The 26,208-nt window shown below is 40.7% G+C and overlaps 1 protein-coding gene and 1 long non-coding RNA gene across 11 annotated transcripts in view; one reads left to right on the top strand and one right to left on the bottom strand.

Moving 5' to 3' along the window:
* Positions 1-25,746, bottom strand: LOC144586812 (uncharacterized). Its single transcript, XR_013541856.1, has 2 exons — positions 25,669-25,746; positions 1-139 (listed from the first exon to the last, which is right to left on the bottom strand). It is a non-coding gene; the product is annotated as an uncharacterized LOC144586812 (long non-coding RNA).
* Positions 1-26,208, top strand: part of RUFY1 (RUN and FYVE domain containing 1) — a 35,776-nt gene that overhangs the window by 3,219 nt on the left and 6,349 nt on the right. For 2 of the 10 annotated variants that reach the window (XM_020782727.3, XM_020782731.3), the window contains exons 2-14: positions 8,525-8,695; positions 9,838-9,955; positions 10,920-11,021; positions 11,379-11,502; positions 12,321-12,382; positions 13,030-13,095; positions 14,766-14,835; positions 15,846-15,947; positions 16,933-17,049; positions 18,415-18,582; positions 20,720-20,817; positions 22,784-22,903; positions 23,646-23,775. In XM_020782727.3, coding sequence (XP_020638386.3) covers positions 8,525-8,695; positions 9,838-9,955; positions 10,920-11,021; positions 11,379-11,502; positions 12,321-12,382; positions 13,030-13,095; positions 14,766-14,835; positions 15,846-15,947; positions 16,933-17,049; positions 18,415-18,582; positions 20,720-20,817; positions 22,784-22,903; positions 23,646-23,775 — 1,448 coding nt within the window. Of the gene's footprint in view, positions 1-7,041; positions 7,070-7,547; positions 7,772-8,028; positions 8,143-8,521; positions 8,696-9,837; positions 9,956-10,919; positions 11,022-11,378; positions 11,503-12,320; positions 12,383-13,029; positions 13,096-14,765; positions 14,836-15,845; positions 15,948-16,932; positions 17,050-18,414; positions 18,583-20,719; positions 20,818-22,783; positions 22,904-23,645; positions 23,776-26,208 lie in introns of those variants that run through there. The other 8 variants (XM_020782726.3, XM_020782734.3, XM_072990080.2 and 5 more) reach the window with 7 other exon arrangements.

The following is a 26,208-nucleotide window of genomic DNA, read 5'->3' as shown; positions in this document are numbered from 1 at the left end:
CCCCCACTGAAATTGAATGTTTTGGCCATTTTGACATTGATTTTGATCATTCAGTCATCTTGCTTACATTTACATGAAAGAGGCACTTGTAGGTCAGAGAAATATAACCTTAAGTTTATAATGAAATAACCACAAATGTCTTTTCTGTGCTCACATCATTATTAGTTTTTATTCAACCCCCAAGTGACATTCAATCTTAGTACTTAGTACAACATCCTTTTACAGTTATAACAGCTTTTAAACGTGAAGCATAGCTTGACACAAGTGTCTTGCAGCGATCTACGGGTATCTTCGCCCATTCTTCATGGGCAAAAGCCTCCAGTTCAGTCAAATTCTTAGGCTTGCGCACTGCAACTGCTTTCTTTAAGTCCCACCAGAGGTTCTCAATCGGATTTAAGTCTGGTGACTGCGATGGCCACTCCAAAATGTTCCAGCCTTTCCTCTGCAACCATGCTCTAGTGGACTTGGAGGTATGCTTGGGATCATTGTCCTGTTGAAAGGTCCAACGTCTCCCAAGCCTCAGGTGTGTAACGGACTGCATCACATTTTCATCCAATATCTCCTGGTACTGAAGAGAATTCATGGTACCTTGTACACGCTGAAGCTTCCCTGTACCTGCAGAAGCAAAACAGCCCCAAAGCATTATTGACCCTCCGCCATGCTTCACAGTAGGCAAGGTGTTCTTTTCGTCATATGCCTTGTTCTTCCTCCTCCAAACATAGCGTTGATCCATGTTCCCAAACAGTTCTAATTTTGTTTCATCACTCCACAGAACACTATCCCACAACTTTTGTGGTTTGCCCACATGACTTTTGGCATACTGCAGTCGACTCTTCTTATTCTTGGGAGACAGCAAGGGGGTGCGCCTGGGGGTTCTGGCATGGAGACCTTCATTACGCAGTGTGCGCCTTATTGTCTGAGCTGAAACTTCTATACCCACATCTGACAAATCTTTTTTCAGTTCCTTAGCAGTCACACGGGGACTTTTCACCACTCTACGCTTTAGGTAGCGCACAGCAGTCGAAGTCAGCATCTTCTTTCTTCCACGACCAGGTAGCATTTCAACAGTGCCCTTTGCCTTGAATTTGTGAATGATGCTTCCTATGGTGTCTCTTGGTATGTTTAACTTCTTTGCAATCTTCTTATAGCCATTGCCCTTCCTGTGAAGACAAATCACCTCTTCTCTTGTCTTCCTGGACCATTCTCTTGACTTCACCATGTTTGTAACCACACCAGTAAATGTCTAGAAGGAGCTGAGTATCACAGTCATTTTAAAGCTGCCTAATTGGTGCTTATTATGCTTGATTGGTGCTCGGTGACATCCACAGGTGTTTTCAATACCTGATCGAAAACACCTGAATGAACCTCTCTTCTTCAGAGTGGTAGTCTTTAAGGGGTTGAATAATTGTGGCAATGAAGAAACCACAAAAGAAACATTTACTACTGTATTACATAAACAATTGATGTTATTTTATTTGCATTTGGTTCTTTAAAACGTCCTTGTAGGATTTCATTCTGAATACAATTCCAAATGTACACTATAGTCCCTAAACCCCTTTACAGCATTGGGGGTTGAATAATTTTGAACACAACTGTACATGAGAATCTGTCAACACTGATCCTTGGTCTATAACTGGACTAACACTGGGTTTACCCCACGTTTCATAAAGTTACTCTCAGTCACATTTTAGCAGCTGTTCTCTGGAATTAATTATGCTTATAAATAAAAGCTGTTATTGTGCATTTCAGGATGTGGTCCTACATTCACGTAGAAATTTTCATAATACCAATCTAAATTGTTTTGTTCTCACTAGCAGCAAAAATGATTAAAGTGAGGCTGTCATGAGAACAGAGGACTCATTGGAAAAGACAGAATGCTAAGAAAAGTAGAAGGCAATATGAAAAGAGAAAGGTCTAACACTAGCTGGATTAGTTCAATAAAAGAAGCCATTAATCTGCAAGATCTAAGCACTCCTAATGATAGGACTTTTCAGAGGTTATTAACTTATAGTGTTGCTATTAAATCAGAATCCAGTCGACGGCACATTACACAAAAACAAACTGTTTGCACTTTCAGATGCAACCCTATTCTCATTTTGGAGTCATCTACATTGAACTCAGAAAGGACTAATTTCTCAATAAAAGTATAGAATTAATTACTGTAATTTGGGAGTAGGGTTGTAATTTTTCTTCCTACCAAAGCCCTTTATGTACGCTCTAAAGGGTTGGAAGCCCCTCTGGAGCATTTTTAGGTGGCACAGGAGAGAGGAGGGGAAAAGAGAGAGTCCGATCAGGCTATTGGAAGAAAGTTAGCACAGGGCTGGATTTCCTCCGGTGTTACACTTTATCAGTGTTAGTTTCTCAGACTGTGGGGTTGCCAGTTTGATACACAGTCCTGTACAAAATAGTACTGCTAAATACTGAAATCTGGAAGTTTTAAATGCAATACAAATGAAATAGATCAACTGTTTTAAGATATTCTTCATTCAAACTTCCAATCTTGGTACTGTGTTTTTCCACTAAAACCCTGCCTGTTGTGCATTTTAATTGCAAGTGCCTTTCCCTCCTGTACAGCACTCCTGTCTTATATGGAAGTAAGCCCCAAACACCACTGAACTCAGTGCAACCTGTTTTTGAATAGACATGCATGCGACTCAGTGCAGTGTGTTTCTGAATAGACATGCACTGTCAAATTTCCTGCACATTGCTTTTCTGGCTAGGCTGCTACAATTCTGTAGCTCAGGCCTCAACCTCCTTTACTTTCAAAACTAAACATGCAGTGTATTATCCCTATCAGAATAACAAGTTGAAACATACAGAAATCATTTAAGTTCAGTATGTCTTCTGCAGTAAGACAGTAAAATAGATTTGTAAGTGGTATTGACATATTGCTGACTTCCTGCCTATTGGAAAATCTAAACGAATGACAAAGTACCTTGGTACCAATGTGCACTGCATGTAAGCCTCCTATGTGCTGCAAGGTATTTATTGATTGGATTTATAGCCCCGTCTTTCTCCCAAAACTGGGATTTAGAATGGCTTTTTAAAAGATTAACTGAGGAGGTAAAGGTAAGTTGTAATACTGAAACACAGTTGAATTCAATGTTATTTTAAAACACATCAATAAAAAGTACAGCTACCACCTGTTATAAAGTGATTTTGCAAGCAAGTGAAAAGTCTCTTTTTCTGTTGGTTGAAGATACTTTCTATTTCTCGTATTTATTTAATCCATCATAAATGTGACCATGTACTAATGTGTCATTAGCCACAAGGGAACTGCAGTAGTTAATGTTACTCACATAAAAAAAGAATATTTTAAGATAAAAATAAAAAATATAAAAAATGTGGCTCCACTAACTAAGAAACAGGTAAAAGTGGCGTCCACAACATTTCCTGCCCTGCTCAAAATTGTTCTGTGAATTATTTTGAAGACTTAGGGGATTTGGATTCTACAGCGATTAATATGTCATCTAGTTAACAGACTTTTTGTTTCAAGAATTAAATAAGCAGTGTTCTTGATGTTAACATCAGCTGACAGCCTGTTGCTTAGCATAGCATGTGGCAAGTAGGGCTATTGAATCAGTGAAACTTACCAAGTTGACTCACCAAATCCCCTTTGACTCAATAAACTTACACTAGTTGTGACATACTGTGGGTAGTATGCGTAGCATATAAATTAAATAAATAAAAAATAAATAAAATAAATACTATGCTAAGGAACAGGATTTCAGCCATGGCATTGTCCAGCTGCATTTTGTAAATCAGCCTATAATGTGGGGACAGATATGCCTTGCTGAGAATACATCCAAATGTTGCTTTGTCAGAAGTTTAGCATACGGTTGGATAGAAATGTGTGCAGCTGGATAAACAAAGGCATAAAATTAGACAGGTTATGTTTATTAACAGCCAGTGTCACGTAACACAATTTACATAATGGTTAAAACTACTGTTTGGCTGGAACCTCCTCATCTTCAGTTTCATTGGCACTGAAAATCAACAAGCCCTATTGAATGTGATGCAGAATAAACCATTTTAAGCAACCAAGTAGTTTGTATGCTTCACCGGCAGTTCTGGTGCATTTACTTAAGAGTAATAACTCACCTTGAAGATGTATATTTGGCTTTTCTGAAAACCAGGCAAGTGGAAAATCTGATGGGGTATTTGCATAGTTGGAAGCTGTTTTTCAAAAATCCTGTGGCAGTGCGGCCAAATAGAAACTCATCAAAACGATGGCAGGAGATGCTTTTTAGGTTGTCAGTCAAACTGTGCCTTTTTGGTAATTTAAGAATCAGCTACACAAGGACTTTAAAGGAGTGTGGAAGGCATTTTAAATTTATCTCCTTTTCCATTTGGCATATTTTATGCACTTTTAGTAGCTGAAGAAGGCACAGTATTTTCAAGTGCTGGGGCATTTTCTTCACGACCACCCTGAAATACAGTAGAAAACGCCACATCTTGGAACAGAACAGGATACGCGGTTGCGCGTATGTGGACGTTAGCTTTCTGTCCTGTGTGTCAGTTGTACCTATAGATGTTACCTTACATGTTTCTAAGGAAGCAGATTGTAATCTCCCAAAGCTCATAGCAAAGTACTGTAACTGTTAGTATTCAAGGTGCCCCAATAGTTGCGTCATTATAATCCCTTCATGGATTGCTGCTGCCTTGTCATGGCGAAGGGGCTTGAGTAATTCAGAGAAGCTATGGGCTATGCCAGTGATGGCTAACTTTTTTGAGCCTGAGTGCCCAAACGGTGACACAACACCAAATTATTTCTTTCAAAGTGCCGACACTGCAATTAAATCTGAATACTGATGTTTTAGTTTAGAAAAAACAACTCATACAGTTGTCTAAATTAATCATCACCTTGTCTTCAAAACACAACAGAACTTTCAGTGATACAAACACTTTTTTATTGAAAAATAACCATTAACTCTAGTAAATGGAAACAAATATTAAAGCAATACAAGCCAGGTAATTTATACAAACTTTTAAAATAATTACGTATATGAATGGATTTTTGATAAGGGACTCAACTTGGCATGCTTTTGCACAATGTGATTTTTTGATATTGTATACATGCTGATAATTTGTCAAACCTTGGCCCATATGCTGTTAGTTTGAGAGCAACACATGCAGCACCCGGACAACCCAGATAGTGTGACTGCTGATCTTGAGCCAGAGATCCTGGAGAGTGAAGTCAAGTAGGCCTTAGAAAGCATGGCTAAGAACAAGGCCAGTGGAGGCAATGGCATTCCAGTTGAACTATTTAAAATCTTAAAAGATGATGCTGTTAAGGTTCTACATTCAATATGCCAGCAAGTTTGGAAAACTCAACAGTGGCCAGAGGACTGGAAAAGATCAGTCTACATCCCAATCCCAAAGAAGGGCAATGCCAAAGAATGCTCCAACTACCGTACAATTGCACTCATTTCACACGCTAGCAAGCTTATGCTCAAAATCCTACAAAGTAGGCTTCAGCAGTATGTGGACCGAGAACTCCCAGAAGTACAAGCTGTATTTTGAAGGGGCAGAGGAACTCGTGACCAAATTGCTAACCTGCGCTGGATTATGGAGAAAGCCAGAGAGTTCCAGAAAAACATCTACTTCTGCTTAATTGAATACACAAAAGCCTTTGACTATGTGGACCACAGCAAACTATGGCAAGTTCTTAAAGAAATCGGAATGCCGAAATGGGAGTGCCAGACCACCTTATCCATCTCCTGAAAAATCTATATTTATTTATTTATTTATTTATTTATTTATTTATTTAATTTATATGCCGCCCACTCTACCCAGTGGGACAGGACGCAACAGTTAGAACTGGATATGGAACAACTGATTCGTTCAAAATTGGGAAAGGAATACAACAAGGCTATATATTGTCTCCCTGCTTATTTAACTTATATGCAGAATACATCATGCGAAAGGCTGGACTGGAGGAATCCCAAAACGGAATTAAGATTGCCGGAATATCAACAACCTCAGATATGCAGATGATAGCACTCTGATGGCAGAAAGTTAGGAGGAAGGAACCTCTTAATGAGGGTGAAAGAATTGAGCGCAAAAAAACCGTCTGAAGCTCAAAATCATAAAACTAAGATCATGGCCACTGGTCCCATCACCTCCTGGCAAAAGGAAGGGGAAGATATAGAGGCAGTGACAGATTTTACTTTCTTAGGCTCCATGATCACTGCAGATGGTGACAGCAGCCACGAAATTAAAAGAGGCCTGCTTTTTGGGAGGAAAGCAATAACAAACCTAGGCAGCATCTTAAAAAGCAGAGACATCACCCTGCCGACAAAGGTCGGCATAGTCAAAGCTATGGTTTTTCCTGTAGCGATGTATGGAAGTGAGAGCTGGAAAGAAGGCCGACCACTGAAGAATTGATGCTTTTGAACTGTGGTGCTGGAGGAGGCTCTTGAGAGCCCCCTGGACTGCAAGCAGATCAAACCTATCCATTTTGAAGGAAATGAACCCTGAGTGCTCACTGGAAGGACAGATCCTGGAACTGAGGCTCCAATAGTTTGGCCATCTCATGAGAAGAGAAGATTCCCTGGAAAAGACCCTGATGTTAGGAAAGTGTGAAGGCAAGAGAACGGGATGACAGAGGATGAGATGGCTGGACAGTGTCATCGAAGCTACCAACATGAATTTGACCAAACTCCGGGAGGCAGTGAAAGACAGGAGGGCCTGGCATGCTCTGGTCCATGGGGTCACGAAGAGTTGGACATGACTAGACAACAACAAATAGTTGTGCACCTGAGAGATGAAAACAGCAAATGAGAAGCGCGCTTCCTTGTCCGTTTTTAAAGGGTTTTAATGCGTTCCCAGTGCTTTCCAAGCGCCTCCGCGAGGTGGGTCATTTTGGGAAGCGCTCCTGGGAGCAAAAGGCTGCGAATGGATTGCGCTTCCGAAGAACTGTCAACCCCAATGACAGGCGAAGGTGCCCCCACGAGTAGGAAAGCGGCGGCTATGACGAGCCAGCAGGGCGCAGGATGAGCCTCAATCCAGCACTGAACAGGAAAGAAAATTCGCTTCCCCGGAGTTAAGAGGGAGATGATTGCACACGGTGGGTGGCGGGAGAATCGGAGCCCAAAGGGCAAGAAGGGAGAGTCCCAGTACACAGGGACGGGGAATGAATGTTGAGGGAGGACGCTGGGTCGCCACCGTAAAAAGCACGAAGTAGAACACCCCGCATCCAGAACGAGGAGGGTAAAAACAGCAGGCAACTAAAATGGCGCCGCTCGCATTCCCTCCCCCCTCCCTTGTTTATCTTGTCGCGCTGATTCGCTCAAGCTGTTTTAACTCTTATGTCCAATGAGAATCGAGGTAGGGGTGGGACCTAAGTTATTTTCTAACAAGTTGAAACGTGGGAAAGAGGATCAGCGAGTGTGACCAATCCGGGTCGTCCGGGTTGAGCACCCTGTGTTCTAATTGGTTTGCGGGAAGAGGGTCGGAGACTTGGATGCTTCTATCCAATGAGGGGGCGCTCTTTGGATTTAGATGGGGAGGGAGGTGTTGCTGTGGTAACACAGGTGACGGTGAGAAACCAAAAGGGAATAATTGGGGGGGGGGGGGGGGTTTGATGAGGACTTAGTAGGGTTGCATGAGTGCGGGGGGGGGAGCGGATGGGAGGGATTGAGATGGGCTGCCCAAGGGAACCCTCCCTGGAAAGCTTATCAGCACTGAGCCTGCCAAAATATATACAGTATGTGAATGTGACCACAGAGAGCAGGAGGTTCCCAGAGGAGGAAAAACATGCTATAAGTAGGTCAGTTACTCTGTCCTCCTGATTTCTGAGTAGTTTGTTGCTCTGATCTTTTCCAAAGATCTGCACGTATTGTTGCAAAACTGCAGTGGGCATTCATTCTCGATGGGCTGTGAAATAAGATTAAAACGTGGCAAAATGAATGTTTATCCAGTGCTTTTACTGAGAGTAGAATGGAGCCTGCCTCTGCATGTGGGGGGATAGCCACTGAAGCTCATGCATGAACTTGTACATCATCATAGTATGTCATGTTACTTTAGGCTGCATCCGTTTGTGCAGACTTGATGAGTAAACCAGTCAGTGGAATATACGTGTTTGAACCGAACTGAATTGAAATGTGAACTGAACAAACCTTGTGTTGTTTTCCTCTTTCAGTGAGTATTTCCCCCACCTGCCCCTTGGACATTCCTTATGGTTTATCCTGTCAGAAATAAGTGTGTTGTTTGTGGAGATGGGTAGCTTGAGAACTAAACTGGAAACTGATATTGGTTCATATATATATATAACTGGAAACTGATATTGGTTCATATATATATATATATATATATATATATATATATATATATATATATATATATATATATATATATATATATATATATATATATATATATATATATATATATATATATACACACACACACACACACACACATACACACACAGAGTATATGTATGTATGTATATAGATAGATAGGCATATAGACACACACACATGTATACATATATGAATGTCCATCTGTCTGTCTTCAGCAGCTAAATACCAAACCATGGAAGAACGTTCAAATCTTATGAACATGATGAAGCTGAGCATTAAAGTCTTAATTCAGTCAGCGCTGAGTTTGGGTCGGACTCTGGATTCTGACTTCCCTCCCCTGCAACAGTTCTTTGTAGTCATGGAGCACTGTCTCAAGCATGGACTGAAAGGTGAGCTTACTTTGAGCACTGGTTTTATGCGTGGCTTTTATTGTTCCCATCTATTTGTGAATATGCCTTTGGTAGGTTAAGATTATTTAACTGTGCTTTAGCTTTTTCTTTCTTTCTTTCTTTCTTTTTTGTATTTGTGTTATACAAAACCACCAAATACTTTATTCAGAACTCATAGCTCACTTTTGTGACTGCTTCGTAAGAAAATTTTTAGCTGCAGTAAGAGATTAAGAGTAGAGAAGATACATATTTAAAACTAGGGAACTATATCTTTAAAATAGTTTGACTGGTTTCTCATACTTCACTATAGAACAGAAGTGTCATTAAAGGAAATTTATAACCAGTCCACTGGGGCAACTACTGTAGTGGATATTGTTCCTTAACACTGCATGGTCAAAATGCAGCAATTTAGTAGTGTAAAAGGCTTATTACATGGGATATGCTTTTGATCTCTCTCTCTCTCTCTTTAATATGCATATGAGTGGTCGCAAGACCAGATAGGGTGATATAAATAAATAAATAAATAAATAAATAAATAAATAAATAAATAAATATGTGAGCATAATTTTAATGCTGGGACAATCCTCCCAAAATTGAATGTTTCTTATTGCCCCGTAAATTTGCAGTATCATTTTTATATCTTACATATGTTTACCTGGAAGTATTTTCCACTGGTAAGGCCAGGTCAGAGATATGTGTGCTTAGGACTGGAGCCTGACTATGAAGTGTGAAATAACATGACATTGGAGCCAAATATGTGTCTACATAGAAGTGTCTTTTATTATATTCATTGAGATTCATTTCCTTGTAAATGCTTGTAGAATTACAAAATAATGCCAGCAGGCTATCTGTAATCTCAGAGTTCATTAAATGTCCAAGATTAAGCATATCCTTTATTCAGTTTGGACCATGAAGGATTCGTCCCTCTCCCCACTCCATGCATTGGGCAGGCTGTTAATAAACACAGGTACTTTGAGATGACAGATCCTTTCTTGGTAATGTTTTGTTTTTACTGACTTGCCCTTTCACTTTCTCTTCAAACATTGCAGTCTTAATTTTCCTTCTTCAGTTTCTAGACATGTGCTTTGTATGTGAATGGAGTTAAAGAAATATTTATTGCCTATTGCTCTCCTATTGTCTAGCTAAGAAGAGTTTTATTGGGCAGCAGAAATCATTCTTTGGACCTTTAGAACTGGTGGAAAAACTTTGTCCTGAAGCATCAGATTTAGCAACAAGTGTCAGAAATCTGCCAGAATTAAAGTAAGTTGAAGCAAATTCATGCTGGAATTATGGAGGGCACATATGACTGAAAGAAATGAGACTACAATACTTTACAGTCATTACATGGCATCATAATATTTTGTGGGCTGATTTGTTTTTTAACTAATGATTAACTAATCTCAAGTTAATGTGTTTGGATTTTTTGCTGAAGTTAATGTTTAATGTGCAATATTCAATGACAACATAAGCATATGATATATTTATCAGTAGTATTGTACCTTCATGGATCTTGTACCTCAGGAAAAAGATTCACTGTGTTTCTGAAGTAGCTGCTGAGACAGCCAACTGTCATTGAGAAGTTTTGAAGCACCTGCTATACAGAGAGTTACATTGAGCTATTGGCCATTATCCTGATGCATAGGTGCACCTGTGCAAGGGGAAGATGTCACTGGCAGCAGCAGATTAATTTGCAACAAAGAGGGTTGTGTTTTTTTTAGTTTGTGAGTGCATGCAACTCAAATTGAATTATACCAAGTCAGACACACCTCAAAATAAAAAAAGAGAATTCTTTAATCAGAAATCTGCCAGTGACATCACTCCTGTTGAGCAGGCATAGCTGCTTAACAGGATCCCGGCCCATTAGATCTGTCTCTGAATAAATGTGCCTGAAATAGCCATCCTGCTTCCATGATTTTCCTCACAATAAACTGTCAGTCCATATACCCTATTAATATTCTTTTGAAATGACCTATAATAAGATATGTACTAACTGCTTTAGTCAACCATCCAATAAAGGAAATACAGCTTTAAATAAAAGAAGACAGTCTGAATATTTTAACTGTCATTACCCCCCACCAGCTCTTCTAATAAGCAGTTATCTCTTGCTGTTCTAGCAAATGGGCTTATGCTAAGATTTCAGAAACATATTTCTTCATCCTTCTATATCTTAAGTGAACTGATATGATTTGACCTACTTAACAACTAGTGTCTTGTGGAATTGTAGGACACCAGTTGGAAGAGGCAGAGCGTGGCTTTATCTTGCTGTGATGCAAAAGAAGCTGGCAGATTACCTGAAAGTTCTCTTGGACCACAAACATTTGTTGAGGTATTGTCATCATTTTAATTCTGATGCTCTTCTTGGAAATGAAGGGAAGCCTATAAAACAGACAGCTTGGATCCAGCATTTTACTCTGCCCGTGTGAGCTTCCTGAAGTGGAGGTCTGCTCAGAACACAGCTGCTGGTGGAGCAAGGATAATTTTTCTCCTTTTTCCTGGAGCAAAGGCTGGGGGAAGAAACCTTTGGGTTTGGAGGAGGCCTATGCTGGCCCCTAGCTAGCTTTTGTATTTAGACTATAGAGCGTAGAAGAAGTACATATATAATCCTTACTGAATTAGCCTTAAGTTTCCCACTGTGATCGATAATTTTTTTTAAAACCCTAAATAATTTGTGTGTTTTTCTTAGTGAGTTTTATGAGCCTGGTGCCTTGATGGTGGAAGAGGAAGGAGCTGTGATGGTTGGTCTGTTAGTAGGGCTGAATGTTATCGATGCAAATCTCTGCTTAAAAGGAGAAGATCTGGATTCCCAGGTGAAACTTCTTCCTAACTTAAACTGCGTATTGATAGAGTCACTATACTGTAGACCTGAAGTATATTTATGGCTCAGAGGGGTTTAGAAAACAGCATCTCCTTTTCTTGCAGAACTACAGTGAGAAAAGATGCAACTGGTGAATAGTCAAAAGATGGGTTGTGTCGCTGTGATAAAAACCGGGAGGTAGTGGAAGACAGGAGGGCCGGGCGTGCTCTGGTCCATGGGGTCAGGAAGAGTCAGAGACAACTTAACGACTAAACAACAACCAACTATACCTGCAACTAAAAATTTAGTTTATATTTGGTTTTTTATTTTTATTTTATTATTTTTCTTGTTTCTCTGGGTTAACATGGTGAGAAGGATACAGAATACTATTAATGCATAAGATCTAGGGTACAGAATAGCTAGGTGTAGAACATTACTTTGCTAAGAGGTTTTGCTGTAACCTGGGCTGGTGATACCCTTAGAGCCATTCAGTGAGTGACCTGGACAGTGTTGTGTTATCTGGGAAACTCTTGAGGAGGGGAGGGAGAAGGAAGGAAAGCACAGCTTGCTAAACATTCAGTGCTGTTTTTATTGGGGAGAGCAGGAGACCCAGGGTTTCAGGTCAACTGGAAGATGCAAAAGAGAGACACTAGAACAATAATATCCATTCAAGAAGACAAGCACACCATTGCATGAATTGTTTTCTCCTCACTTAAACTGCATTTATTTCAGCCTGAAAGAGGGGAATGAAAATAAATAAAGGATAGCTTTGAGACACTTAGCATCGTGTTATTAGTTTATACAGTAAATCTATATTTTTTTCCTTTTCAGGTTGCTGTGATTGATTTCTCCTTGTACCTTAAGGATACACAAAACAGTGACAATGGCAAAGAGTACGTATGGTTGATCTATTAACTCATAAAAACAGAAAATAGCCTTTCATAGCTCCTTCAGAAAGTGAGATGGAATCTGAACCCAAATCTGCAAATGAATAGGAGAAAATAATAAATAAAATTGTATTCTCTCCAAAAAGCCACCTTAGAATTGCTTTTTTAAAAAAATCAGGTTCTTTATATCTTGCCTTAGTAGTGGGTCATGTGCCTTTTTGTATCAGTAATGGAACAGTTATTCTTTCAAAGTGACAGTCATACTTAACCTTGACAGTCAGAAAGTTCCATTAGATTGATTGGGATTTATTTATTTATTTTATTTATTTATTTATTTATTGGACTTATATACCGCCCCATAGCGCTACAAGCACTCTCCGGGCGGTTTACAATTTTAATTATACAGGCTTTCTTTTAAGTATGGGGATATTGTTAATAAATTTGTACCTAGCAATGGCAAATCCCATTTCTTGGATTGAATCATCTCCTTATTTTGATCTGGTTCAGATCTTGTTGAGACTACACTGGTCTCAAATAAAGAAAGAGCACTTACAACTTTTTAATGAGCTTTTTGTACAGCAACTGCATCTTCTAAAAATATGGCCCTTAAAAGAACTGATCATTCTGGGGGGAAATCTTTGTTTTGAAACCAGAGATGGAGGAATAACTGCTGTGCTTGATCAGAAACATTATGTGGAAGAACTTAACCGGCATCTAAGGTAAGATTTGTTGCTTATAGTAATAACCTTTCAACTGCAGAATTGGAAAGGGATCCTATGGATCATTAAGTCCAGCCCCTCTCAAGGAAGCACCAGTGGGGAATTGAACTCCTAACCTCTGGTTCTGCAGCCAGAGACCTAAATCACTGAGTTGTCCAGCAGTTCTTCATACATCAGTTTTTATTCTTGGTGTGTGTCGGGCAAAAACAAAACAAAAAATAAGACAAAAACATTGTAGCACTTTAAAGACTGACTGCTGTATTTTAATGTGAGCTTTCATGGACAAGTCCTCTTGTTCAAATTTCTTCTGAAGAAGTGAACATGTCTTGTTTGTTTGTTTTTGCCTGACTTGATAGCACAGACTAACACGGCTACTTGTTCTAAAACTATTCCTAGTGTGTGAGAAGTTTTAACATGAAGAATGCTGTACCTTCAGAGGGACCGCCATCTTTGTCTCCTACCACCTTTTTCAGGCCGTCTAGCTGCCTATCCTTCCCACACACTGCAGTTTACCACATTTTTTATCGATTTCATTAAGCTGGGTAGACTGAAAAACATGTTTGATTCAATCAGTACATACATGTATCCATATATACCACCCATTATTTTAAAAACAGTGTAACAAATGTTAATTGCTTAACAGTTAACATGTGTTACCAGCTCCCTCTGAAAACATAGGTGTGCAGCTTGGGGTGCTTCTGGATTCATCTCTGAGAATAGATGCCCAGGTTTTGGCAGTGGCCAGGACTACGTTTGCACAATTAAAACCAATGCACCAGCTGCACATGTTCCTGGAGAGGTCTGATGTGGCCACAGCAACACATGTCTTAGTTACATCCCAGCTGGATTACATGCTGTACGTGGGAAGTGTCTGGAAATTTCAGCAGGTCCAAATTGCAGCAGCCAGGTTGCTAAGTGAGACTGGTTACAAGAACCACATCAACCTCCTGTTACAGCAGCTCCATTGGCTGCCAATCTGTTTTCAAGCCCAATTCAAAATGTTTCTAACCTATAAAGCTTTAAGTGGCTTGGGCCCAAGCTATGTCAAGGACCATGTCTCGCTTTGAGTCTGCTTGAGTGGTTAAGAAAATCAGGAGAGGCCTTCCTTTTGGTCCAACCGTCTCCACAGGAGTTTTTGGTGGGTACACAGGAAGAGGGCCTTCTCTGTTGCTGTTCCCAGACTTTGGAACTCCTTCCCACAGGAGGACAGGCTGGCCCCATCTTTGCTGTCCTTTTGTAAGCAGAGAAAGACCTTTTTCTTCAGGCAAGCTTTCCCTGAGTGATCTGCTGCCTCAATGGGCTTCTTAAAAGAGTTGCTGTGCCTTACTGTTATGAACATGCGTTTTGCGTACCATTTTAGTGTATTTGTTCGATTGTATACTCACTGTTTTTAGATTTAAGTATTGTCTTTTAATGATGTAAGCCAGTGGTTCTTAACCTTTGTTACTCGGATGCTTTTGAACTGCAACTCCCAGAAACCCCAGTCCGGACAGCTGGTGGTGAAGGCTTCTGGGAGTTGCAGTCCAAAACTCCTGAGTAACCCAAGGTTAAGAACCAGTGATGTAAGCCACCTTGGATCCTTTTTAAGGAAGAGTATTTTAAATAAAACATTTCTTGTTTGGGCTCACAGTTGTTACTGTTAATGAGATATTGGTGATCTTTTGCCACAGCTGCACTGTTGGAGATCTTCAGACCAAGATAGAGTGCTTAGAGAAAACAAATTCAAAACTTCAGGAAGAGGTTTGTGGGGCTGACATTTATTTCTGGTTTCTATTCTGTGCTTCCTCCTTTTATAAATCTGTCTTCATGTTGAAATTTAGGATCTCATCAAGTGGTTCTTTGGGGCTGTAAACAGTAAAAACTGATACAGAATTGGCCAGGTAGAAAAACCGTGGTAAGAAAAGGCATACAATTCACTGGTGGTAGATTAGATTTCCACTTGAACAGCCATGGAATTTGTATAATTTGTACTTATAACAGGATCACCCTGTTGGTCCATCTAGCTCTGTCTTGTCTGTACTGACTAGCAGCCGGTGTCCTAAGATTTCAAACATATTGGAAATATGGTCTGGCTTTTTGAACTTCAGAATCTTACAGCCAGTGTGGCCACTTGGCCATCCCTTGCTGAGGGCATCTGGGAGTTGTAATCTAAAAACAGGCTCTGGTTTCAGAAAATCTTTTTTGTGTCACTAGCTGAAGGTAGCAGGCATTGGACTTTGCATGCAGAGTATGTGCTCTGTCACTGAGCTAGGCCCCCCTATGTGGCAAGTGGATTGAAGAGGATATAATTATTTGAAAACTGTGAGAAGTCCTACCAGTCATATTATCTTTCTAGGGAGGAAATTGTACTTCTGTTTAAAAACAGCATAGTTGCCTTCAGGCAAGGATTTTACAAATGCCCTGGCTTTTCCCAGAATTTTACAGGGGTCCAGATGTCATCTTTGGCTTGTAAACTTCCCAGAGTTGCTTTTTGTTATTTTGTTTTCCTTCTTACCAAAAACAACAACAAAACCAACCTTTTAGGGAGAGAGGGAATAACTGTACAGAGACTCTGAACTGGCAGTATCTACTGCCTCTCATCTGGAAGCCATCATCACAACTAGTATCTGTGTCAGAATAATAAAATGACTCTGTTATGGAGCTGAATTATGAAGTCCTAATATGCTATGGTTGAATGATACATTTTAATATTAATCCAGATAATGTAAGTTCATTTTCTCTCGTCTTTTTCTGTACTTTTCATTTGCCAGTTGGCAGCAGCCACAGATCGAATTGAGGCCCTTCAGGAGGAACAGAAAGAGCTGAAGAAGGAAAATGAACTAATCCGTGAACGAAGCGAAAAGCATGTTGAGGTCAGATATATACCAAAGGTCTGATGCACACGGGGATTGGCTCAGAAGCTTCAATTTGGTTTTTCTCACTGCTTTTTCCTTCAAAAGATAAGCAATCCACTACGAATTTTGCATTACAATGTATAGAAATTATATATAAAATTGATGACGGGGAGGAAGAAATGAAACAACAAGAATATGATGAATTGTGCTAATAAGGAGAGAGTGTGAATCCTTAGGAGCTGGCCATGAGGGAGGAGGGGTAGGGTGGCCATCTTCACTCCTTTCCCCCTTCCCTTGGCTGATGCCTCCTAAGATTTTGCTATCTGAGGTGAAGCAGGAAATGGCATCTGTCTTCTTACCCAGCTCACCTTTCCATCTGCTAATATTGTCCTCAGTCCAGAATTCCAGAGTTCTATGTGCAAGAACCAGAATTTGGAAAGGTTGCTTTTACGGGCAGTGGCTGTCAGAATCCCCCAGGTACGAATGCCATGCTGACCAAAGGATCAGAGAGTCCAAAAAAGTAATTTTACAGTGTTTTGGCCAGGATGCATGTCGAGAGATGTTGCAGGCAGGGCTTTCCTGTTCCTTTCTGTGGGAAGAGCAATTCCCTGTGCTCTTTCAGCAGTGAATCAAAGTACAAATATTCTGTTCTAAACTAATCACATCTATTTCCGAAATTAAAGCCAGTCCTCTTGTATATTTTAGAGGTCAATCTTTATTGTGAGTGTGGTCTGCAGATCTGAAACTACTTTTAATTAGTCATAACTAATTTACTAATTTACAATATTATTTTTATATCGTTTTGTTTTTTTTTAAATGTAAAACTGTGTATATTTTAAATTGTTTTTATCTTGTATGTTGTGAGCCGCCCAGAGTAGATTATGTCTAGACGGGCGGCATATAAATGCAATAAATAAATAAATAAATAAATAAAATAACTTGAAGGAACTTCTCTCTTTTGGCCTCCGAGCAGCCAGATATCTCAAGCCACTTTCTCTTCTAGGTAACCAAAGAGGACACTAAAGTTGAATTAGAAACATATAAGCAGTCGCGGCAAGGCCTAGATGAGATGTACAGTGATGTCTGGAGGCAGTTGAAAGAGGAAAAAAGAATCCGAACGGTATGGTGCCATATTTTCTTGATAAGAATTGAACACATATCTTCACATTCAAACTCAGCCTATAGAATTTCAAGCGTGTAAAGTGATAAGAGCTATGAGCAGCTGAACTCAGGGTTCAGGGAAGAGAGGAACTGGGTGGTCATTGGTTTTCCTCAGTGAAAGTTGAAGGAAAAATTTCCTCATAGATTTAGACATTAGTGGAAGCCACTGGGATATAGCTACACAGTGTCACACACGGGCAGGCGCTGTTGGGCTTCGTGGGTGGCCTCAGGCTGGTCATCGTTTTAAAATGGAATCCAAATAAAACCTGTGTCAGATTGAAAGCCTTATTACAATTGGACACTCATCTGACAAGTGTCCAGTAGTAATAAGCAAACAGCCTGCTTTACCACAAGTGTAGCCCCAGCCTGCCCATACAGATGTGAAGGACATTTAATAGGAGGTGGGTGCAGTATATGCACATATTGAAATCTTTACAGGTAGCCGGAGGCTCTACACCTTAGACTTCCACCTGCAGCATGAACACAAAGTAGGGCTCTTTTGAAAATTAGTCTTGGCCATCTGTTCCTCACCAATCCTACATCAGGTGCATCAGACTCTGGGAAGAGAGCTCTGATCTTAGCCCAGACAAGGCCACCAAGAAAATGCTTAGGTTTTGCCCAGCTCAAGGTAAGCAAGTCCTTGGCTGGGGGGAAAGGTTTCATGGTTGATGGGCATGGGGGACACAGCACATAGTGGTGCATTTTATGCACACACATGGCCCTACATCTCTTTATGTTATCATGCTGTAGCACGTGGAGCTGGAAATACTAGGTACAGATATACAGGGAATTGTTATTAAGCGTCTCTCTTAAATGTTTATAAAATATTCTGAATTTGAAAAAAGATGGATTAATGCCAAGAAGTAGAGAACTGTTATGCATGGATTTTTATATAGAATAAAAAAGACTATAAATATAATAGAGACTAGCTGTCCCAATGTGATGGAGGAAGACTTATTCCAAGCTTGTGCATACTGTTCAGTCCCTGCCCCCCCCCAACCCTTTTCAAGTGAATGAAGCACTTCCATTTTTACGCACGATGCAGTTCCTTTGGCTGTTTGGATGTTGCAGCAGGTGGTCCCCTGATCCTTGTGTTTTAGTTTTTGGGGTGCTGTTGTGGAAAAGGGGGCCTGGAAAATCACAGCAGGCATATAGAAGCAGCCTTCTCTGGATCCAGGCCATTGTACTTGGAGTGGAAAATGTATCACATCATCTATAATAATAAACATTGTTTTCTGTCATTTCTTTGCCTTAGAGCATGGCTTGTGTTTTGCATAGGAGAAATGTTTTTCTTTTTGCACCATTTTTTATTATAATTTTTAAGGAGCTTGAAAAAATGCTGGAGCTGCAGATTGGATTGAAAACAGAAATGGAAATTGCCATGAAACTCTTGGAGAAAGATACTCATGAAAAACAAGACACTTTGGTTGCTCTTCGCCAACAGCTGGAGGAAGTTAAAGCCATCAATTTGCAGATGTTTAATAAGTCTCAGGTATGTGCCTGGTCCTCAGTGTGGAAAAGTAGGCAGAGTGATGGACTGGGACTCTGGAGAACAGGGTTTGCATTCCCACTCAGCCATGGAAACTGACTGGGCGAGTCAAACTGGTAAAACCACTCCTTAAATATCACACTTTGAAAACCCTGTTAATGGTGCTGTCCAACTTGACAGCATGTAACAACAACACGTGCCTTGAAGGAAGGACTCCGTACAGTAGCAGTTCAAGCATGTACAGTGCATTGTAATCATTCACTTAATATATGTTGGAGAGCCAGTATATGGTGTGCTAGTCTGATCATTGGACTAGGATTTGGGAGATCCAGATTCAGGTCTCCACTTGGCTGTGAATCTCAAAGAGAGACCTTATGAAATTACTTTCTTCCTACCTGATCTATTTCACAAAGTTGTTATGAGCCTAAAGTGGGGCGTGAGAGTCATGTAAACTGCCTTAAGCTCACTGAGGGAAAGGAGGAATAGAAATGGAAGTAATATATAGGTAAGTCTTGTGCAAATTTATGACCTACCCAAGACCACTCACTGAATCAAAGTTTGAATCCAGGTATATATCCAGTTCAATTCTAAACTCGTGGGCTAATTTAGAAGCCACGTTTCAAGGTTCATAAGCCACTATTCTTAAATTTTGGAAGTGACCTGTCTATTCCTCTCTCCCCACACACCAGTTTCAGATTTATTGTCCTGATCTGTCTAGACCAAAGTTCCCACTACATTCAAAGCAGGCAGTTCTGGTTTAACATTGTCTTGGGAGTCGGGATCACAACTGTAACCGGAGTTTTCTGTTTGTGACAGAGTGGGAACTCTGGTTTGAACAATCCAGGACTCCCTTGAAGGTGGTGTGTGGACAGTGGAGAAGTAGCATGAAGAGGGATTGCAGGACACCTTCCTGACTCCAAAGGTGATGGCTGTGGAGGCACGAGTGCCATAGCCAAGCCTGTTCGCTGTCTCTACCGCCTAATGTTTTCAAGGGAGTTTCTCCTCTATTAACGTTAATGTTCTGCAGATGTATAATCTGTTCAGTATGTTATCTCATTGCAGCAGTCTTTTCATAAGCATAGAACTGATTTCTAGGGAAAGTATAGGTGTCTGTTGCAGCCATTCTCAGCCTTTTTTTGGGGGGGGGGGGGGGGCATGACCATAAACACTATATGAAAGAAATATAGGATGAATCAAGATTGTATAAGTCACATAATTAACCTTATAATGTAGTGTGTAAAGATTTGGTTCCGCTCTGTGTGCCCTTCAAGTGTGCCAAGGATCTCCAGGAAGCCATATGGCCTCCATTGAGAGTGACTGGTCTATTGGACTAATCTAAGTTTTAACTATGGCAAAGAGGTGGTGATAGTCTCTATACTTTTCCATTTATTGGTTAAATAGTGGATAGTACTGAGAATTACTGAAAGAATCCTGTTTGCTTCCCTCTTTGAAATACCTTGGAGTTCATGCAGATTGTTCTCTTTCCAGGATCCCCGGGGTCCAGACCATCCACTTGTGTGTGCGCCGCTGGCCCCGCTCTTCCTTCCAATCACTCTGGAGTGCCCAGTTGGCTAGCCACTTGTCAGCCTTGCAGGGACACTCATCTCCCCTCCTTCTGCCAGGAGTGGCTAGCCTACCGGGCGCTGTGGAGCAATTGGAAGGAAGCAATTGGTCCAGCCCCCATCTCTACTAAGAAGTACTGACATTGACACTACCTCTGAAAGTTGAATCATGGCAACTGGCCTTCTTTTTTGTTAGGTTGAAACATTTTGCTACTCATCCAAGTAACTTCTTCAGCTTCTACTTGGATGAGTGGCAAAACATTTCAATCTGATAAGAAGGAAGTCCAGTTGCCAAGACTCAAGTTCCAAATAGCCACACCTGGATGACTGAGAATCTTCACAGAGATACTGACTGTACCTGATTGTTTCCAAGTCCCCCATTTATCTCTATGGCTCCAGTGCTAGACCATCTGCCTTGATTCTTGCCATCCCAGATTACCTGCTGCGATATTTCAGAAGCAAGGGAATGTTATACTTGGCCTTGGGAGGGGAGAAGTGTTGCGAGACAAATATTTCTCTTGATTGCTTTCTAATAGTTTCTAATAAATTCTGATTCTAATAAAATGTTGACCCTCCAGAATGCAGAAAGCTCATTGCAACAGAAAAAAGAAGCAATATCATCCTTTGAAGGCAAGACAGATCAGATGATGTCTTCTGTGAAGCAAATGGAAGAGAGGTAATTTTAAGCACAGACCTAGCGTAACTGGCTGTGACCTTCCTGGTTCTCCAATGCTGCTGTAAAGCTTCACTTTCCAAACCAAATAGTTTTGTTTCGCTTTTTAGTTAAGGCTTCTCTGATTTGTTTCCCTACTCCCATTTCTTTTGTCTGTGATTTGTATGAAAGCAGTTCCATTCTTTTCCACATGTGTTTCTACCCCAAATGAAAAGACTAAACTATCCCCATTCAGCTTCTGAAACATGGGCAGATGCGTTTAGACAAAACAAATGTCAGACAGTGCCTCCAAGGTGAGCAACTGGTGTGCACATGGGGAGGCGCCGTTGGACCCATTTCACACAGCTTTTGCCCAGCTCAGTGAAATGGACTGATGGAAATGCGTTGGGGGAGGATTATGATCCACACACTGAGATGCTGTCTACTGTGTTTTGTTAGTGCGAACATGCCGCAAGGTGTTTTAGATGCTGCAGAGGGATCAGTCAGTATTTGATGTTGGGAAGGCAGCCGTGAGAAGAAAAGGTGGAAACTCAAAAAGACAGGAAAGAAAATTATTAGGGGCTGGGGAGCTGAATTTGGATGGGGGAGGGGGAAGGGAGAGGTGTGAACAGGTAGTATGTGTGAGTTGAGGGGGTTATCCATTTTTATGCCCCCTTTTTGTCAAGGCATAAAACAGAACTTGAATGCAGAACAATAATATTCTCTTGAGATATTAATTTAGGAACTGATGGCATGAGATCCTGTCCTGGGTTTCTTTTGTTCTGCCTTCCTGCAGGGCTGTTAGGCCTTAAGAGCCATCCTGAATCAGAGGAAAGACCTTTCTAGCCCCTGCATTCTTCTCACACCGTGGGCAACCAGTTGCCCATGGAGGCCAGCAAAACATCAGTGCAGCTGCCCTTTCGATTTTGAGTTTTGTGATAAAATCATAAAGAGGCAGTCTACTTTTGATACCGGAGGTGACACATAGCCATCCTGACTAATAGCCATTCATGGCCAGAACCTCCATGAATTTATCTGATCTCTTTTAAAGCTGTCGAAGTTGGCAACCATCATAACTTATGGAAGGGAATCCTGTGTTTAATTATGTGCTCTATGATGAAGTTTCCTTTTTAATGTGAAATACATCTTCAATGGAGGATCGTTGGTTTTTGTATCTTATGAGAAAGCAAGAAAATCTCCTGCATCTTTACTTTCTCTACACCATCCATCATGTTATACATTTCTAGATCTCCCACTACTCGCATTTGTTCTAAGCTTAACAAACCCAAGCGTTATAACTTTCCCTCCTAGAGGAATTATTCCAGTCTTTTGATCATTTTGGTTGCCCTTCCTGTGCTTTTTTCTGGCTCTACAGAATTCTTCTTTTAGGTGCAGGCAACTAGAATTGTGGTTACACAATGGACTTTTTTATAAAGACAGTATGATAGTGGCAATATTATATACCTAACATGGAATTTGTCTTCTTTCAGTAGCTGGAATGCCATCAACGTATTATGCAAAGTTGGGATTTTTTGCTACAGTGTATGTTATGCTTGCTTCTGCTGAATTTCTTTTACCATTTTATTACCCATTTCTCCAGCCTGGAGAGGGGCTTTTTTGGGAGGGGAAGGTTTTCACAATTGGTTTTGGTTCTTCCCCATCCTAGAAAGGTGTGGGAAGGGCTGCTCCAGCAGTGCCCTCAAGCTGTCTCTGGTCTTTTCCGAAGCTACTGGAACAAACACCTTAGCCTGAGCTTCTGGGAGTGGAGCCAAAATGAACAAATGGAATGAATGTAAGATCTCACTGGGAAAATATTCACAAGGCATTGATGGGTCAGTGTTGAGAAGGTTATACTTGCACTGATCTGTGGCATAGTAGAGAATGTTAGAGCATACATTAAGGATTGTTCAAAGGTTATTTCTGTAAAGATGAAAAATGACCAGTATTTTGACACAGTGATCAAAGTGTGTTTACATATGTCTGTTTTTAGACTGCAACGTGCAGAAAAAGCCAGGCAGGATGCTGAAGAGAAAACTGTCAAATTGAAAAAAGAACTGGGAAGTAAGATTGAGACACTGAAGCAACAACTACTCCAGCTGGACAATAAGTGGTACCTTTGTGTTGTCTTTTAACGCAGGCTCTTGTGTCTTCATCCAGCTTTTTCTTAAAGGTTTTGCCTGTTTAGCAGGATGTTTGCAATGTGCTGTACAAGTCGTAGTATACTCCACGCAAGGTAGCCACCAAGGAGGCAGTCCTAACTCTCAGGCTAGAGGGAACACAGAGAAAGCTTAGCGGCTGTAGGCTACTAGCGAAAGGTGCCATAATGGAGCATTATGGTAGACAATCAGAGAGAAACGTGGATTCATTTTACTGTTGCAGTTTACCATGTGTGCACAGATGGATGTGTTAAGTTTTCTGGAAAGACACAAAGGTTAGGTTTACTGACACCGGTACAAAGCTTTCTTAAGAAGGGTCTCAGTAGATTGTGCCTTATAGTTGAAGATATGGGCTGGCTAAATCTGTGCCATCTTATTAGCCAGGATGAAAAAAACAGACAGATGATTCTCTGCGTAGACAAGGGGGCCATGTGAAGTGGGTGGGGGAGGTGTTCAAAGAAAAATATACCTTAAAGCCATAGTAGGTGAGTTTGTGAATGCCTAAAGGAGCTCTGAAGATGTCAGTTACTGGCTGCACAAGAAAAAAAATGTCCTACCTTGGTGATCAGAGGGAAAGAGCATATTAGAGAGAGCTTTAAATTCTCATTCCATAATTTCTAGCAAGGTCAGTACTGTTGGAAAACATAAATTTTTCCTAATGTAGGCTTTTTGTTCTTTTCCACTCCCTTTAAATAGCAAAACTCTTGAGAGAGAATTAAAGTCAGAAAAAGAACAGAGACAGACATTGCAACAAGAGTTGCATCAAGAGAAGGATACTACAACTTTGCTAAAAACAGAACTGCAACAAGTAGAAGGGCTGAAAAAAGTAAGTGATCCAGAAACCTCCTTTCCAACCAGAGAGTAAAGGTGGGCAAAACTTGATGCCTTTTCAGCCAAGGCTAAAGAAATTGCTGTAACAAGTTTCTGGTTTTCGAAAACCTAATGGCCATTGATAGCTGCCTGGATAGCTTGGTGGTTTAGGTATCAGGCTGCAGAGCAAGAGGTTGGGAGTTGAATTCCCCGCAGGCTGAAAAGACAGCCTGTGCAGCTCAGTAAACTACCTCTCAGCATTCTCTTCCTCGAAGACCCTTGAAAATGGTCACAGTACGTCAGAAATGACTTGATAGGGCATGTTTATAGTTATTAATGTTAATAACAACATTTAGTTAGTTCATATGCAAGAGGGCTAGGTTTCAAGCCTTGATACAGTTGTGTTCAAAATTATTCAACCCCCAATGCTGTAAAGGGGTTTAGGGACTATAGTGTACATTTGCAATTGTATTCAGAATGAAATCCTACAAGGACGTTTTAAAGAACCAAATGCAACTAAAATAACATCAATTGTTTATGTAATACAGTAGTAAATGTTTCTTTTGTGGTTTCTTCATTGCCACAATTATTCAACCCCTTAAAGACTACCACTCTGAAGAAGAGAGGTTCATTCAGGTGTTTTCGATCAGGTATTGAAAACACCTGTGGATGTCACCGAGCACCAATCAAGAATAATAAGCACCAATTAGGCAGCTTTAAAATGACTGTGATACTCAGCTCCTTCTAGACATTTACTGGTGTGGTTACAAACATGGTGAAGTCAAGAGAATGGTCCAGGAAGACAAGAGAAGAGGTGATTTGTCTTCACAGGAAGGGCAGTAGCTATAAGAAGATTGCAAAGAAGTTAAACATACCAAGAGACACCATAGGAAGCATCATTCGCAAATTCAAGGCAAAGGGCACTGTTGAAATGCTACCTGGTCGTGGAAGAAAGAAGATGCTGACTTCGACTGCTGTGCGCTACCTAAAGCGTAGAGTGGTGAAAAGTCCCCGTGTGACTGCTGAGGAACTGAAAAAAGATTTGTCAGATGTGGGTATAGAAGTTTCAGCTCAGACAATAAGGCGCACACTGCGTAATGAAGGTCTCCATGCCAGAACCCTCAGGCGCACCCCCTTGCTGTCTCCCAAGAATAAGAAGAGTCGACTGCAGTATGCCAAAAGTCATGTAGGCAAACCACAAAAGTTGTGGGATAGTGTTCTGTGGACTGATGAAACAAAATTAGAACTGTTTGGGCCCATGGATCAACGCTATGTTTGGAGGAGGAAGAACAAGGCATATGACGAAAAGAACACCTTGCCTACTGTGAAGCATGGCGGAGGGTCAATAATGCTTTGGGGCTGTTTTGCTTCTGCAGGTACAGGGAAGCTTCAGCGTGTACAAGGTACCATGAATTCTCTTCAGTACCAGGAGATATTGGATGAAAATGTGATGCAGTCCGTCACACACCTGAGGCTTGGGAGACGTTGGACCTTTCAACAGGACAATGATCCCAAGCATACCTCCAAGTCCACTAGAGCATGGTTGCAGAGGAAAGGCTGGAACATTTTGGAGTGGCCATCGCAGTCACCAGACTTAAATCCGATTGAGAACCTCTGGTGGGACTTAAAGAAAGCAGTTGCAGTGCGCAAGCCTAAGAATTTGACTGAACTGGAGGCTTTTGCCCATGAAGAATGGGCGAAGATACCCGTAGATCGCTGCAAGACACTTGTGTCAAGCTATGCTTCACGTTTAAAAGCTGTTATAACTGTAAAAGGATGTTGTACTAAGTACTAAGATTGAATGTCACTTGGGGGTTGAATACAAACTAATAATGATGTGAGCACAGAAAAGACATTTGTGGTTATTTCATTATAAACTTAAGGTTATATTTCTCTGACCTACAAGTGCCTCTTTCATGTAAATGTAAGCAAGATGACTGAATGATCAAAATCAATGTCAAAATGGCCAAAACATTCAATTTCAGTGGGGGTTGAATAATTTTGAACACAACTGTATATCTAGATAAAGCTGTGAAACCTTATCTTGTGGTCTTGCAAAATAAAACAGATGATACAGAACCATTGGGCCAATAGTTGGACTCAATATAATAATTTCTGATGTTATAAAATGTATTGTTTCCTATATTCTTCTGAGTTTAGGTCCCACCATTGGTTGTCAGAAACACCACGGGTTAAGGTTAAAGAAGCCATTCCAGACACAAGCTCCCCAGAGTAACAGAGTGCTGTTCCTAGAGTACGGACCAAATTAGCCACTACTCTGGATTTGTATCATGCATACTCTCTGGAATGACCTTCCATGATTTAATGGCACGCCAGGCACCGAACGTTTCAAACACAAGTCTCTGCACCCACAGGTTTTCATTTTGTAAAGCCAGTTCAAAACAAAAGGAGATATGCTTGATGAAAATATATAGTATTACATACATTT

This window comes from Pogona vitticeps, chromosome 2 (assembly GCF_051106095.1).
Source record: "Pogona vitticeps strain Pit_001003342236 chromosome 2, PviZW2.1, whole genome shotgun sequence".
Classification (NCBI taxonomy): Eukaryota; Metazoa; Chordata; class Lepidosauria; order Squamata; family Agamidae; genus Pogona; species Pogona vitticeps.
The sequence above is the reverse complement of the archived record's forward strand: the minus strand, read 5'-3'. Positions and strand labels throughout refer to the sequence as shown.